This window comes from Amblyomma maculatum, chromosome 3 (genome assembly GCF_055883805.1).
Source record: "Amblyomma maculatum isolate TAMU_Amacu chromosome 3, ASM5588380v1, whole genome shotgun sequence".
Taxonomy (NCBI): domain Eukaryota; kingdom Metazoa; phylum Arthropoda; class Arachnida; order Ixodida; family Ixodidae; genus Amblyomma; species Amblyomma maculatum.
The window spans coordinates 69,892,798-69,909,403 of NC_139346.1; the positions used below are offsets into that span (position 1 = coordinate 69,892,798).

The window sequence follows — 16,606 nt, forward strand, 5'->3', positions numbered from 1 at the left end:
TGCACGACACGGCGTATAGCAGGGGCCAAAGACGGAGCCAGTTCAGGATCGAGGCGGCCCGAGTCTTGAAAATGGGGAAGGAGTGAGATCTGACGTGCGACCTCTTCACGAATAAAATCTTTAATCTTTTGATTCAGCGGGCTCCCTTCAGAAGTTGGCGAACCACCCAGGGCTAATGCGGATACGCCGTCGTCGCACACACTGGAGCGGCGCCTAGAAGCGCGCCGCTTGCGGAGCTCGTCGTAGCTCTGGCAAAGCTTCACGAGTTCACTAACGCTGGTGGGATCTTTCGCTACCAGCATCTGGAAGGCGTCCTCAGAAATGCCCTCGAGGATATAGCGGATTTTGTTTGCTTCCGGCATGGCCGGGTCGACTACGTTTGAAGAGATCAACGACGTCTTCTATGTAGCTGGTAAAGGTCTCATCAGCGCGCTGAACACGATCGTGTAAACGTTGTTCGGCACGAAGCTTACGCACTGCCGGGCGGCCGAACACTTCCGCGAAATTCTTTTTAAATGTCTACCAAGATGACAGGTCAGCCTCATGGTTGCGAAACCAGAGGTTCGCCACGTCCGTCAGATAGAATATGACGTTACTGAGCTTGTATGAGTCATCCCACTTGTTGTAGCTGCTTACTCTTTCATACGATGACAACCAGTCGTCGACATCTTGATCGGCCGTGCCGCTGAACAGGCAAGGGTCACGCTGGCGCACGACGCCAGCACACATGATTGTGGGTGGAACGGCCTGCAGCGTCGAAGTGGACTCGTCTTGCATGGCGGTCGTAGAGGGTAGTGTACGGCTTCGCAGTTCCAGTTTGGGTGGGACCGTACCCGGCACCTCCGCCAATTGTAATAGGGCGTCTATTGACGCTCAGATGGAGAGCTGTGAGGACAGGACCTTGCAACGGCGAGCCCAGCGTACTTCGTCTTCGTCGCACAACGCACAGGTGCATGTCGATGGCTGAAGTGCTATCACAGTACATCATTAACAATTGTGGTTTGTGGGGTTTAAAGTCCCAAAGCATTTCAGGCTATGAGAGACGCTGTAGTGGAGGACTCCGGAAATTTAGGCCACCTAGGGTTCTTTAACGTGCACTGACAACGCACAACACACGGATGCCTTGCTTTTCGCCTCCATCGACAAGCAGCCGCCGAGGCCGGGATGCGATCCCGCGTCCTTGGGAACAATAGTCGAGTGCCGTAACCACTGCGCCACCCTGGCGGGGTAGTCATTAATAATTGTAATACCAAAGTATACAGAAAGTAACCATTCCAGGCGCAACAAATGTGTAGAGCATAAAACAGAAGATACAAATACAATGAAAAACAATAAAAAAGTACAACCGAACGCAGGACCATCATTTTCAGATATAAATTTTTAAAGTTAAAGTATAAATATTAAACGGGTAAAAACAGTAAAGGATACAGAGAGCCTTAAATTAGAAGAAAAAGCAATACTGTAGTAAGTAGAATATATAGGCTAGAAAATGAAACTTATGTGCGATAAATTACTTTTTGGAGTACAACGCTACGAACATCCTATATAAACGAAAGGAACAAGTTTCAGAAGTTGTCAAGGTGAGGGCAAAGATATTTAAACAACCTCTGCTTTCTTCCCAGATGGGATTGGGAGAGCTGAAGTGAAGAAATTTGAAACAGCCTGAATTACCTCACTTTTTTTTCAGGGCTCACCGTAGGATCTTTTGTATGAGCTGAGGGCACAGAATATGGCCATAAAGGACTTTGTACAGGACAATTATATTTGCCCTGACACGATGGTATAGAGTAGAATGAAAATGCTATGAGGTACAGCGTGTGGAGCGAGAGCAGGAAGTTGCGCAAGGACAAAAATATTTGAAAATTCATAAAAACGTTTGCCGTACCTTGTCAACCTCGTCACAGTTAGAGTTGCAAGTGCCACTTTAAACAGCAAACGTGCACACCAAAAGCGGTAAATATTATGGACACGGATTTGTTTGAAAAGCCTAATAATAATAATATTAATAATAACAACAGTTTATTACCAAAACACACTAAAAAAGATACAGGCGCGGTCATGTCAAAGCCAACAAGCTAATATAAAATATTATTATACTAATATAAAAATGAATAATATTACAAGTAATTATGCAATATCATTTAGGCATTGTAGCCAATAATGTGAATTCTGGATTGCTTTTTGGCTATGACTTAAATTCTTGCTACGACTAATGCGGATAGTCATAGCGCAATGTCATTCCGGCAGTTTAGCCAAGCAATCATTATTGGTTTCGGTATACATATCGTCTTCTTTGGCATGTAGTGACGATTATGTTCGATTGAGTTCGGATTTGCCTTTCTGTCGCACATTCGAGCACAGTCACTTTCTCCGCACGCCACTCCTGAGCCAAGAAGTATTTTCATTTTAAAACTTTCCCCGTATTCGAAACTAAATCAGTGGCTTGACACCCAGACTCTACGGCAGAAGCAAGTGGGAGCGGAGGCTATGGCTGTGATGCGGATAAGCTTGCCTTTAAAACAGTTCACGAATGTGTTGTGGTCAGTCTGTCGTGGTTGCTACAAATTTCGCAGCCCGACTAGAGACTCAGCGACGCTGCCGTAACGCGTCTATCAAATCAGGCTGTTAAGGGGTGGTATTCGAAGGTTGTTTCGGTACAAAAATGTGAATGGACGCTATCGTGCAAAGTTAAAATGTTAGCTTCAATATATTTTCCAAATGAAAAAACTAGAAGGAAACTTAAGTCTCGTGTTATGACTAGTCGCGATAGCGTCTGTAACATCGTCTTTCAGTAAGAGAACTAGTGCTTTTTTATTTAAAAACTTCAAAGTTATTAATACTGTAAATTCAATACATATCGCCAATACGCTATAGCAAACCATACGCACGACACAAATTCACTAATACCAATCTATCACTCATTACGCATCGTGGCGTAGGCGTTGCGTGGTTGCCAGGCATGCAGACAGGGAGGTTCGAAGAACAACATAAACTGTTGTATTTTAATGATGTATTCCATTTTCTGAAACACCCCAGAAAGGAACATCCTGGACAGTTTTCAACTCATTGGGGCTTTCCGTGAACTTGTTAGTTCTACTTGAATGGGGGATATTTGAAATTCTGGTGGGAAGTCCTGTGATATTGGCTTCATATTTGATTTTATTTTATTTAGACAAAGTTATGGATACAAAGGGCGAAAGGCATATGAACTTTGCCTGACGAGGCCGAACACCCGACATAATGCTCACAGCAAGCAGCAGAAGCAAGACCATCATACGTTCTCACTACACAGAGAAGCATACTTCTGCAAAAAAACGTTCACACTTTTGCAGCGACATAATTATACATTGAATATTTACAAGGAATATTAGAATAAGAAATATGAGAAATTGGACGCAGTTAACAGAATATCAAGGACAAGGAAATTCTGCATGAAACAACCATTTAATGACTCGGAGAAGAAAGAAGGTAAGCTATAGCCTTCTTGAAGGCGTTCTGGGAAGCACTTTTCTGAATAATTTCCATGGTAAGTGTATGTTCGTTAAAAACGCTGGGAAATAAAAACGAAAGCATTTCTGGCTCATAGTCCGAACAAGTGGTACTCTGTAACTGACGTGCCTTAATCTATAAGGCGCATACATATATCCCTTTCAACCACTTGACGTTTTCCCCTAGAGCCATCAACTGCGACGGCATTTCGGTGGAAGGAGCCGTAGCTATCGTGTAAATTCCTTGCACACTTTTCAATTAATGTTCCATTTAGAATTGGCAACCATGCTGTCAGTAATTTACTTTTATTCACTATTGAGTTCCTATTACTATTGTCATTCACTACCGAGGACCATGTGAATGGAATCTCAGAGGCCACTCAAGAGTCTAAAAAAATGAAATGCCGCTGCTTTCAAGTATTCAGCTGCATTTTCATTGTGCATTCGCATCAGTTTCCTTCCCGAATTAGTCGCTATATCTCCGGCCCCTTGGTGTTTCAGGTGTAGCCTATTACCCACAGGTTGACCAACGAAGCTTGAATTATTGAATTTTAAGAGCTGTGCTCTGCGACAGGTCCATGACAGTCGCGTGATCTCCAAGGGGTCACTACAATCTCACTTAATCAAACACATTATATCTGGCAGTGGCGATGTTTTGGTTTACCAGAAATATAGAAACCCAAGTATGGGGGATCTGGGGTTCACTTTTGCAATTGACTCCTGTGGATGGAGACGCGATTGATACTTGGCTTGATTGGCACTGTGCGATATCGCCACGGTCTCAACGAAGGGGTAATCAAGAGCCATTCTAATACGTCTGCTTAACAGTACGATGTCGAAAAAAATTGGAGAGGTTAATTGTACCGAAACCTAATATAACGTGCCAAATCAATAGTTGGCCTAGTTTGCCTCGGTATTTCGCAGATGTAGATAATGTGTGGCTGTCTTCTCGCTTCCTGCTCTTTATGCCTTTTGGTGCCTGTTATCTTACCTTGCGGCAACTTCTGCTAAAAACTAGCATCGATATTCATTTTGAAGGCTGCTTTTTACCCTGCTCATCATCGGAACGTATGTGATTAAAGCACGTAACTTCTACATATTTGGTGACGTCACAGAGACCGGCATATATTATTAGAAAACGCAAACAAAAAATTTAAAATAGGCCTATTTCGGGATACTGCCGGGGAATCAGTGCCCTGCCACTTCCGTTTTGAACTAATACCTGTCACAACCATGCTCGTGAGATGGACAGTGATTTATTCTTTCTTTAAGCAAACATGAGTTATGTATGTGTAACGCCCGCTTTAACTAATCCGTAATGACGATGTTTAGCCGAGGGGCAGTGGGTCTAACCGAAATGCAATGGTAATAAAAGGGTAGATTACTGTCACATCGCACCTAGATGGAGAGTGCACGGTGATATAATTCACGACCAAATGCTTCAAAGATAGTTTCTCGTTTTCTTATTTCGTACTAAATATTGCCACGGAGCGTCGGTGGCTTCGGGTGTTTTAAGCCTCGTGGCACCGGGAGTTGGCAAGTCGCCCGTGGTCATCAGGACATAGTCTAGCCAGAGAATCTGGGGAATGCCAGCATAGGGATCACGAATGGCTTCTTAACTCCATAATATCCTGCTCTTCAAAGACATACTCCAGAGACCCTTAAAATTGTTTTGCATGGTAAAACATACAGAGATAAAAAGAGAGGTAGAAAAACCTACAATATGTGCATCACAATTATAGGTTTAGCGTTAAAAACGCATCGCTACACATTACGGCACCGAAAATCCGGAAGTAGTGCCCTTGATTATGCTGTCGTTAATTTGCCTACACTTCTCTGGTTTGACTTTGCTCTCGCTTTTAATCGGCAGCTTTAGAGCTATCACTACATTCCGTCCTAATATTTCTACGCTATTTGACTCTGCTCAACAGAGAGAACTGTGGTGACTGTACCGCTGAGAAAAGGGATGCATGGCTCTCGCCCATGGCACTGGGGCCAAAGATGCCAGGTATTTTGCAATATAGGAAACTGCGTTCAAATCTGACATTTGTGAGTATTCCAAGGGTTTCGCTGTTGTAGTTCAAAACAGGATTTCGTTAGCACCAGGTTGTATGTTCAGCAACCTGAACCTGTCAGGTATATTTGCTTAGGTCAGTGCCTACAAGAGTCCACCCCGCACCGCGTTTGTTCTCGATTTTGCCCCTGATACTAATTCTATGTGAGAGGAGCTGAGATATAGACATAAATGCTAATTTTAAATATATACCTACTTTACAATCCTGAGAATTCCTGTAGAAAGTATATCCCTCTTGTCTACATGGTCCATTTCTCTCAATCGTCACTGTCGTCTTGCCAAAGATGCATGCATACACGCACACCTGGGCAGCTGGCGTGGGGAAGAAAATAACACAAAAGGCAATTAGAATTATGAAAGCAATATTTCAAAATAATAGAGTGCAAATAATGTTGATGCGGGGTTTGCCATTGCAATAATAAACAGGTAGCAACAAGCATAAATAAAAAAATCACGTTATAGGCACCAGCATTCAGAACAAAATAAAATACAGAAAGCTCATGAAGAGCGTGAGCCTAAGGTTCCATTCAAGGGAAAACGTGGTTATCCATTAAAATAAGATACCGCCCGTTGAATTGTTTCACGTTTTAAATTGTAATAGACCGATTTATGTTTGGAGGTAGTCACACACGATAAATGCCATATGGCGTCTTTTGTTACGTCTTTTGTTACGTGTGTTCATGCTTGCTAAACCTTGCGAGGACGGAGTGTGCACCTTGTAGGAATGTGTGTTTTGCTTTTAAATATGATTCTGTGCCTTTAACAGTTGCCGATTGAGTCCTTCTTTAGTTTTGAAAAGATGAAGAGGAGTACAAAATAGAAGCATTTTCTTTCTGATGCAATTTTTTGTCACCAATGATTTAACACTCTTTCCTACAACAAGGCGACTAGCTAGCATGGCTAACAAATGGTTCGCACTGCGTTTTACTTCACTGTCTTCTTTGTCTCCAGTCAGTGCCAACTTACGGGCATGAGCAACTACATATATAACAGCAGCTACTTAATTTACTGATAACAGACTGTTTCGGAGTAGGTACCTTTCTCTAAGCATAAATAATTACCTGTGCAATCGACCGATGCGCGACTTCAAAATCTCGAAGTACAAATTGTCGCTCTCCTCACACATTCTTTTTGGAAAACTATTGGCTTCACTTTATACGCGGACGACATCACCATCTGGGCTACTCAGGGATCCTTGGCGCAAAAAGAAGCTCTGCAAGCCGCTATAGAACTAGTAGAGGAATTTGCCAGGGAGAGCGGTCTTCAATGCTCCCCAGAAAAATCCGAACTTATCAGGCTACACAGAAGAAACTACAAGTTCCCAGGAGAAATTCAGCTCTCTCTAGGAGACCAGACAATTCAATAGAAGGACAAGATGAGAGTTTTGGGGCTGTGGTTGCAAAGCAATTTGAGAGTGGATTATACAGTCAAAACACTAAAACCACAGTCAACCAAATTTCCAGAATGATTAGAAGGGTGACCTGGCACCGGAAAGGGATGAGGGAGGAAGACACCCTCCGTCTTGTACAAGCCCTAGTCGTTAGCAGGATTACCTACAGGCTCCCATATCACGAAATTAGGATCACTGATAAAAGGGCCATTGACACTATCATAAGAGGAGCCTATAAAACGGCCCTAAACCTCCCGTCAACAACATCAACGGAAGGTCTTTGGGCACACGGAGTGCACAACAACTTCGAGGAGCTCAAGGAGGCGGTTCTAGAGAGTCAGAAACAACGCCTATCAACAACGCAGGCGGGTAGGGAAATCCTGTCAAAACTAGGGCTATGGCAGGCACTAAGAACTTCTGAGATCAAATCACAAATTCCGACATCCACAAGAAACAACATCTATGTGAACCCGATACCCAAGCACATGCACCATGAGTTACAGAAGGGTCGAAGGAAAGCCAGAGTAAAATCATTGGAAAAACAATTGTCTAAAGACGCGGAAGTTGTCTACGTGGACATAGGGGCTTACGGCGAGCCTGGCAAGTTCACAATAGCTGCAGTTGACCACGAGAAGAGGCCAATTATTCAGGCTTCGATCTATGCCAAGGATCCTGCGGAAGCGGAATCACTGGCAATAGCCGTCACCATAAAAACACAAGACCACCAAAAGAAGTCGACACACGTAGTGACGGACTCCCAACCAGCCTGCAGGGACTACCTGGCCTGAAAACCTAACAGAAGAGCGTGTGAAATATTACGTTCCATCTCCCAGACGCACACAATTACATGGACACTTGGACCCGAAGGCCTAGAAGGAAATGAGGTAGCGAATGATCTAGCCCGAGCTCTCACAAACCGGGCGGATCCCCATCCCTACCCCACCCCTCTCCTAGGACCCTACGGCGACAGGCTGGAACACCTACGGTTAGAAAGAAGAATTTTCTCACCACCACACAAACAACTTCCTTCCTCGGACGCTATAGACTGGAGAAAAAAACAAACAAACACATTTTCTATTCTTCACATTTTAAATAAGATAAGCCCAACAAAATACACGGTTACTGTCCTTGGTGCGGTGCAAGCCCTACACTCTATCACATCTCTTGGGAATGCCAGGACAAACCTGACCCAACGTTACTAGTGTCATGCCCGACACACGAGCAGTGGGAGGCGGCCCTGACCAGCGACAACCTCGACCAGCAAGCCTGGATTATCCAGCTAGTCCGCAAGTCAGCTGCTGCCAGCGGAGCCCTGGAATAGGGGCATCGACCACCCAGCTCCTGCGAATTCTTACTGATTATTATGGTCATTAAAAGTTTTCTCTCTCTCTCTCTCTAGACTCTATAATGCAGCAAATATACCACGTTCTTCGATCGACTTCGGTGAACAGTAATGGAGAACTGTCATTTCAAGTGTTTTCCCAGAAATAACATTCAAAACGCAGTTTCACTGCAGCGAATGGATTAGGAAGATGTTTAATATCGTTGCGTGGTGGCATAGGGCAACCGATGGAACACGACGACACAACAGATACAGAACGATGTGATGACATGATGATGAAATATGCTTTAATGGCCAGCGGGCCTAGCGCGAGCTCTCCGCCCCGCGCCACTGCCCGCTTCGTAGTCTTCGTAGCATGAACAATATAATACTGGGGAAGAAACAGTTTAGTTCAGCGTTGAATGAACCTTCGAACACTAGCACTGACTAGAGCATGCTCGTAGATGCCGTAGTATAATAAACCATGGTCATCCGGCTAGAGAACTTTTCATTAACGTGGATCTATGCAGTGCAGAGTAGGCCAAGTCGCACCAAACTGTTATCTCGCTAAGATATTCCGACCACGGGGTGTCAGTAGCTAATCGTGGAATGGCGTGGGAAACCACACCTTGGTTTTCATGAAATGTTGTAAAGACGGCAGATGTGCGGCTGTGGATTTGCGTAATCTCAGTGAAGGTACAAGTTGTATATATAGGCGGGCTGACGTAGTGTCTTCTATGTCAATTTTACATCGACAAGAACTATCATATCTTTAGCTGATAATAGATAATTTGTTTGCAGATTATGCGGCTGTGTAGAGGCCAGAGCTGGCTGTCCTTTCCGCAGAAGGCAAAATGTACTCTTAGTTCACGCACACATTTTACACCGCACTCGTAACGTTCTCCGCACAACCTAGGCTACGCATATATTTGTCCAGCTATAGCCGTGTGCACCAACTCTTCCCTAAGCTCAAAAGCTCAACGCGAAGAGCGACGCCTGCTCTACTGTCTCCCATTTGCATTCTCTTTTGCAATAAGGGGCGAAGCGATGCCATCGACGCTGAAGATCTGACATCACTGTTCAGCGGCAGAATGTGAAAAGGAACAGCAAAGCACCGCAAGAAAAGCAATGGAAATCTTCAGGAGGCTTGGAGCGGCTGCTGATGGCGCGCTAGCGCGCCGAACCGGAGAGCCACGCTAGAACACCGCCACCGCCTATATCCGGGACGTGTCGAATCTCGCAGCTTCAACGCAGCCCGTGGAGCGCACTAGCTCCTTACCCAACTACTGATATCCTGAAGCAGAATTATTAAACTAGCGGCACAGATGGATGTTTATGAAGACGACGATGCTCACTGCAAGTGGACGACATTACTCACTGCACAGTGGGAGAGGTGAGTGCTGTTATATACGAGACGTAATCAGTGGGCGGCGCCAGTATAGAGCTCTTGTACCTGTGCCTAGGAAACATTACCTTTTTGTACTGGTGCATGCACAACATCTGGACGTGGTAAGGTTCTTTATATGTTTTCAGTTTATGCGGACACACTTTTTAAACGCCCTTTGTCCACAATTCTGGTCTACACTACTCCTGAGATTGTTATACAGGATATGCTTTGAAATTAAAATAGCCGTTAAATTCTCGTACCCAGCGGAAAGTAAGTAGCTACCTAGAATCCCAACGAACGTATCCCTAAATTCGAAAAGTGCTTGTTAAACTTGATGAGTTTTTTTCTTGTAAATCAAAGAAGCCAAGAGTTTTGCAAAGCACAGCTGGCCAGTTACCATCACATGGGAAAAGGGGCAATTATCACAGCAAAAAGGCAGTGGAAGATGCAACATATCTTTTACGATGCGGATGCTGACGACGATAAGCGAGCAAAAGGTTCTAACAGGGCTGAACATTATGAGGGGTGGAGTCCGAAAAAAGCGGGAAAATGATATTGAAGCCAATTTGTTACAAAAAAACGAGGCACTACTGTGAGGCCGAAGAAATTGAGAGCGATATGTATATGCTGTTAACATACTTTTCAAATAACGTGATGAAAAGTAAGCGGGACTGCTGTAATAAAATATAGTAAATCGGACCACAAAAGCACACCCCATATTAGTTATTATTGAACAATAATATATCAGGCATATGGTGAGTCACTAGATAAAGACGAGCATAAAGTTTAACGTGTTGGCGCTCATGAGGAGCTTCGCTGTATAGTATTATAAATTCAAGAAGTATTTTGAAATATAACCGGTCATTTCCGTAGCCCCGTTAATGACACTAGGCCGACACTCAGATTCTTTGGCCGCGAACTTTATCTTGTTTTCTTTTTTCGTGTGAAGCTTTTTGCAGCACTTGTTTACTGGACTTCTTTGAATGCACCACATCTCTGCTAAGCTCTAGTTAAAAATTATAGGGGGGGGGGGGGGAATGGCTTGATCGTAGTGATAGAGAGCTGTCAGTATAGCAGCGAATGTTTCTGCAAACACCTGGATTTAAACATCCGTCGTCACAACGTTTGAATGGACCTTATGTCCTACCAAATGGCTGTTGTGGTTCACCTCTACCAACTACTGAGTTATCCTTTTTCTTTTTCTTCATCTTCTTTTTTTCCTTCACTTCTTCTTCTTATTATTTTTTCTACTTTTTCTTGATTCTTCCTCTTCTTCTTCTTTTTCTTCTGCTTTCAATCTCCAACTCTCGCCCAGCTCTCATTATATGCCAAATGAAAATTGCTAGGTAACGACGCGAAGTGGCACAGAGAATACGGGGCATGGTGCCGCGCCGACGTCTTGAAAACCTAGCGCTGTATAGACAGCTACAACAAAAATAGCTACAATAAATATATTTTGAACCTTCGAATCTTCTTTTTTCATTTGTACATGCCATCGTCATCGTCCCGCGGCGCCGGCTCCGGTACGCGCCTAGGTTCGTGGTCGGATTAAACCGCTAGACAAGGCATCGCTGGTCTTGCCGTCACAACCTTGCAATCTCGACCTATCCTTCTTTCACAAGTGATGGAGTTGAAATTCGATCCCCTTGCTGCCTTGGGCTCTACCTCTTGCTGAAGCTATGCTCCGGTCGCCGTTTGGCCACTGCTACCATCCTTATGTCTACCGAGAGTACCCACAAACCGGCCGGACCCTCTACCTCTACTGCACCACCCCCTCCGACAGTGCTCGCACGACAACGCTACCCGCCGCTGTTCACTGGTCGTCGCGATGAAGACGTCGATGACTGGCTCGACACGTATGAACGCTCCAGTCCCTACAACCGGTGGGACGATGCTCTCAAATTTCTCAATGTTTTTTCTACCTCTTTGAGGTCGCCAGAAACTGGTTTATTAATCGCGAGCCCCACGCCGCTAACTGGATCACATTCAAACAGCAGTTCAGCCAATACTTCGCCGGCCCTGTAGTTCAGACTGAGATCGCGAAGAACAAGCTCGCTTCCCGCCTTCAAGGTCCCGATAAGTCATATGCGTAGTACATAGAGGCCATACTTACACTTTGCCGGCGTATTTGTCCCACCATGCCGGAACCTGAACGAGTAAACCACGCCTTGAAAGGAATCATTACTATGGCTTATAACCCCCTAGTGGCCCAGCATCATTCAACTGTGGATTCCGTCATTACGACTTGCCAACACCTCGACCAGCTGCAATCCTCCCGATTGCAGCCCAGCATTGCTACTCGCCCGACCTCTGCTGACCTCGATCTGCGGCCACTCATTCGTGCCATCATTCGCGACGAGCTCCAAGCCCTCCAGCCTGTCTGTCGACATGGATACGATCATTCTTCCGCACCCTCTAATGACGCCCTTCTCCTCAACATGATAACATAAGAGTTAGCAACCGTCACCCACCTTATGGAATCCGAACCCTGCTGCAACCCGCCCAGCGCCGACCTACACGCACTTCGCTGCATCGCCCCCCTCCTCCTTTACCCCCCTTCCCCGACCGGCACCACTCTACATTCACATCAATGCAATGGCGACGGCTCAACCTATTACGCACCATGGCGCCCCTCTCGACCAGTTTGATATTACTGTGGCATTAGGGGACATATAACCAGCTTCTGTCGTCGCCGCCTTCAGAACGAGCGCCGTGGTTACGACACCTTCGAAGGTGACATGCCGTCAACTTCATATTATAAACGCCGGTTTATTCCAAGCCCACCTCGACGATCCTTCCCACCTCCAGACTCCTCGTCCGAGCCTCGTGGGACCCATGTATCCCGACGCCTGTCCCCATCCCCATACCGTTGCTCAGTTTGTAATCTCCGACCCGAAAAAAATTCTCCCTGTCCGCCGTCCGGAAAAATAAGCGTTGCAGGTTTCAGAGGTCAAGCTGCACTTTGCGAACTTGCTAAAAGTCCTCCTGATTGCCCATTTACTGTGATTTCTGTTTTCGCTAAAGGATTACCGGTCGAAGCTATGATTGCTACAGGGGCAGCAATTTTTGTCATTCACGCTGATTTGTGCTACCGTTTGCGAAAAGTGATGACACCATACGATGGGCCTGAACTCCATGAAGCTAATGACGTCCCTTTGCCCCCTTCAGCGAAGTGTACTGTACGAGTTGTTATCGACGGCATCCACCATCATGTGCAGTTTGCTTTGCTCTCCCCTTGTGCGCATCTGATAATTTTTTGAGGGGATTTTTCGGCAACCGCTCCGGATGTAATTCCTTGTGGCGACCGTGTTATCAATATGACAGACAGCGATTTTTCATCTGAATTTTTTGAGCTACATCAGCCCCTCCTCACTACCGCTGATACCGTCTCGCCTCCTCAGTGCGAAAAACTGCTTAATGTTGTTTTTGACCACAATCACTGACGGGGCGTACTCACCGCACCATCTTATCGCCATCTTGCCCGCGACATCACCTTCTCGTCTTGTCTTCTCCGGTTCCGCAACGGCTCAGCGACAATAGCAGCCACTAACACTCCCCGTAAATCCCTCGTGCTCCCAAAAGGAACTTCTCTCCCTTGCGTAGTGGATGTTTAACCATTGTCTCTGATGGGGCTCACCGCCCGTCTACTTCAGCGCCGTGTTTCGTCAGATGTCTCTTTTTCTGTCCTCAGAAACACTATTAATCCTAACCTCACGCCGAACCAACGCCAAAAACTGCTGACATTAATTCAACACCACCACGCCATTTTTGATACCACTGCCCCACCACCGGGACTGACTAGTGTTTCGCACCATAGCATCATTACTGAAGGTAACTCTATCATTCGCCGACAGCCTTATCGGGTTTCCCTCTCTCAACGAAAAGTAATTGAACGAAATGTAAATCACATGCTCCATCGCAATATTATTCATCCCTCAACAAGCCCATGATCCTCTCCAGTAGTGTTACTTTAAAAACAAGGACTGCTCGGTACGCTTTCGTGTTGATTACCGCGCTTTTAACAAAATTACCCGCAAAGATGTATAAACGATGCCGCAAATTGATCACCCCTTGACTCTCTCCCAGACGCCGAATATTTCTCAACTTTGGATCTCAGCTCAGGTTATTGGCAAATACCTAAGGACGAGAACGACAGAAAAAAACCGCTTTCGCAACTACCGATGGCCTTTACGAAATCATTATTATTCCTTTCGGACTTTGTAACGCACCAGCGACTTTTGAAAGCATGATTGGTACCCTACTTCGTGGCCTAAAATGGAGAACCTGTTTATGTTACTTGGACGACATTGTTATGTTTTCTTCAACTTTTACCGACCATATGACGCGCTTGAAAGAAATCCTCACGTGTCTCGCTTCAGCGGGCCTTCAGCTCAACACCAAGAAGTGCCACTTTGCACAGGAGGAAATGAAATATTGGGACTGCTGGTCAGCCATGACGGCATTCGTCCGGACTCTGAAAAAATTATCGCGGTCTTGAACTTTGCTCGTCCACAGCTGACTGCATATATGCGCAGTTTCCTCGCCCTGGCGTCTTATTTCCTGCTTTTTATAAGGCATTTTGCAACTACTGCTGATCCATTTAATGAACTACTTAAAGAACGAAGCCCTTTCGCACAGGCCGAACCGTGCTAAACTGCTTTTAACGACCTAAAGCACGCCCTCACATCAGATCCTGTTCTTGGCCACTTCAGTGACAGCGCTCCAACCGTCCTGCACACTGATGACAGTGGTCACGGCCTTGGCGCTGTACTTCTGCAGCGAGATGCAACTTAGCGCGAAAAAGTGATTGCCTTCGCCAGTCGGACTATGACTCCAGCCGAGAAAAACTAAACCTATACCGAAAAGGAGTGTCTTGCCGTCGTCTGGACTAGCCAAAAATTTCGCGCTTATCTATACGGTCGGCACTTCACAGTCATGATCGATCACCGTGCTCTATGCTGGTTATCTTCACCTAAACATTTCCCAGGCCGACTTGGCTGTTGGATTCTACGTATGCATGAATACCATTTCGACGCCACTTATAAATTGCGTCGCCAACACCAAGACGCCGACGCTCTTTCTCGCTGTACACTTTCGGAATCAGTTTGCTGTTTATCTTCACAATCCATTTTCAGCACTGACCAAAGCCGACTATCTCTTTCCCCAGTGTATATCACAACAGTTTATTTTGACGGCTCTGAGAACAAAAGCGCTCTCCGCTCACAGCAATTAGCTGATGCCTACTGCCGGCCCATCATAAACCGCCTTATCGGCGCTTCGGACCCACCCAATGCTCGGCTGGCTTCGCCGACAGCTTCACAATTTCAAGGTCGATGATGGGAACCTACGCCGCTAATTTTATTGCCCTGATGGAACTCGCTGGATCTCAGTCGTGCCGCGTGCACTCCGCCCACGTATACTGTCGGCTCTCCACTATGACACTACTGCAGGTCATCTTAGTATTGACAAAACCTATGACTGCGTGAAATTACGATTCTTTTGGCCTGGCCTATCTTCGACCGTTGTCAAATATGTCGCATGCTTCCCTCTGTGCCAACGTCGCTAGCGGCGCACTTTTTCGCCCGCTGGCCTTCTACAACCCCTCCCTATCCTGCCACGCCATTCGACGTAGTCGGCATTGACTTATGTGTTCCCCTACCTCTCTCCGATTGGGAAAACCATTGGATGATAACAGCTGTCGAACACCTTACACGCTACGCTGAGGCAACACCTGTGCCGACTGAGTCCGCTCAAAAAGTAGCAAATGTCTGTTTGCGATCAATTGTATTGTGTGATGGCGCTCCTAAGGTACTCATAAGTCACCGCGGGATGGCCTTCTTATCGACAGTAGTTGCCGAAGTTCTTCACGCATTATCCACACTTCATAAGACAACCTCAAGCTACCAATACCTCTGCGGAGGATTTACCACAAGCGTCGACTACAGACGACGACATGGGTGGGAAAGTGGTGACCAGCCGGAGAACGAAGAAGGAACGCGCCCAACCTACTGCGCAACTTTCACAGCAAGCACAACATGCAAGCGACGGGCAGGTGAGCTCTTCTCGGAAGCCTCCTAACATTAAGAACCGGGTGATAAGAGCCTCACGCATGCCACCCCTGCCGCAAGACAACATCAAGATAGTGCTTCGCCCAAAGGGCGGCTTGAACTTGCAAAAGATCGGACCTACCTTAGTGAGCAAAGCCATAATGGCAGCAGTTAATCTTGATCCACAGCAGACCACGGAGGACATAATATGTCCCAATATTACGCAGAACATCATGGTGGCGAGCACGCCCTTTCGAGAAAATGCAGACAAGTATGCGCAAATAAACGCTATCCAAATAGCCGAAAAAGAGTACGCAGTCAGCGCTTACGAAACTGCGCCATGTGACACCTGCAAAGGGGTAATCAGACACATCGATAGTGCCGACGATCACAGGACGATTGAAAGAAACATTGTGAATGACCGCAACCCCTTGGCGCTAGCGGCGAAAAGAATCAAGGACTCAGGATCAGTGATCATTGTGTTCGATGGTCTTCGCGTCCCAAACTTCGTTAGGTATGGACCCACACGGGTACCCTGCTACTTATATCGCAGACAAGTAGACATATGCTACGTATGCGGCAAACTCGGACATCGTGCGGACGTTTGCCCCGATCCAAACTAAACCGAATGCAGGGGTTGCGGACTTCCTAACCCCACCTCATCCCATGTGTGCGGTCCAAAATGCAAGCTGTGCGGGGGCTTGCACGTGACGGCGGACAAGGTGTGTAGGAAACGTATCTCATTCCATACGTAGTACGCGCACGACGACAACGAGCCCGACTGGAGCAACAAGAGGAAGTACAGCTAGTTGAAGAAGACAAGCAGCACGCGGCACGAAGCCGATCTAGGTCCAAGACGCCGACACACAGCCGCTCCCGCTCTCAATCGAAGAGCCGCA

General features: G+C 46.2%; 1 protein-coding gene across 3 annotated transcripts in view; it reads right to left on the reverse strand.

Annotated features, from left to right (window-relative positions):
• Nucleotides 1-16,606, reverse strand: part of LOC146194941 (monocarboxylate transporter 12-like) — an 89,209-nt gene that overhangs the window by 44,895 nt on the left and 27,708 nt on the right. For all 3 annotated transcript variants that reach the window (XM_084597592.1, XM_084597593.1, XM_084597594.1), the window contains one exon: nucleotides 5,759-5,874. In XM_084597592.1, coding sequence (XP_084453718.1) covers nucleotides 5,759-5,814 — 56 coding nt within the window. In that variant the 5' untranslated portion in view covers nucleotides 5,815-5,874. The remainder of the gene's footprint in view (nucleotides 1-5,758; nucleotides 5,875-16,606) is intronic.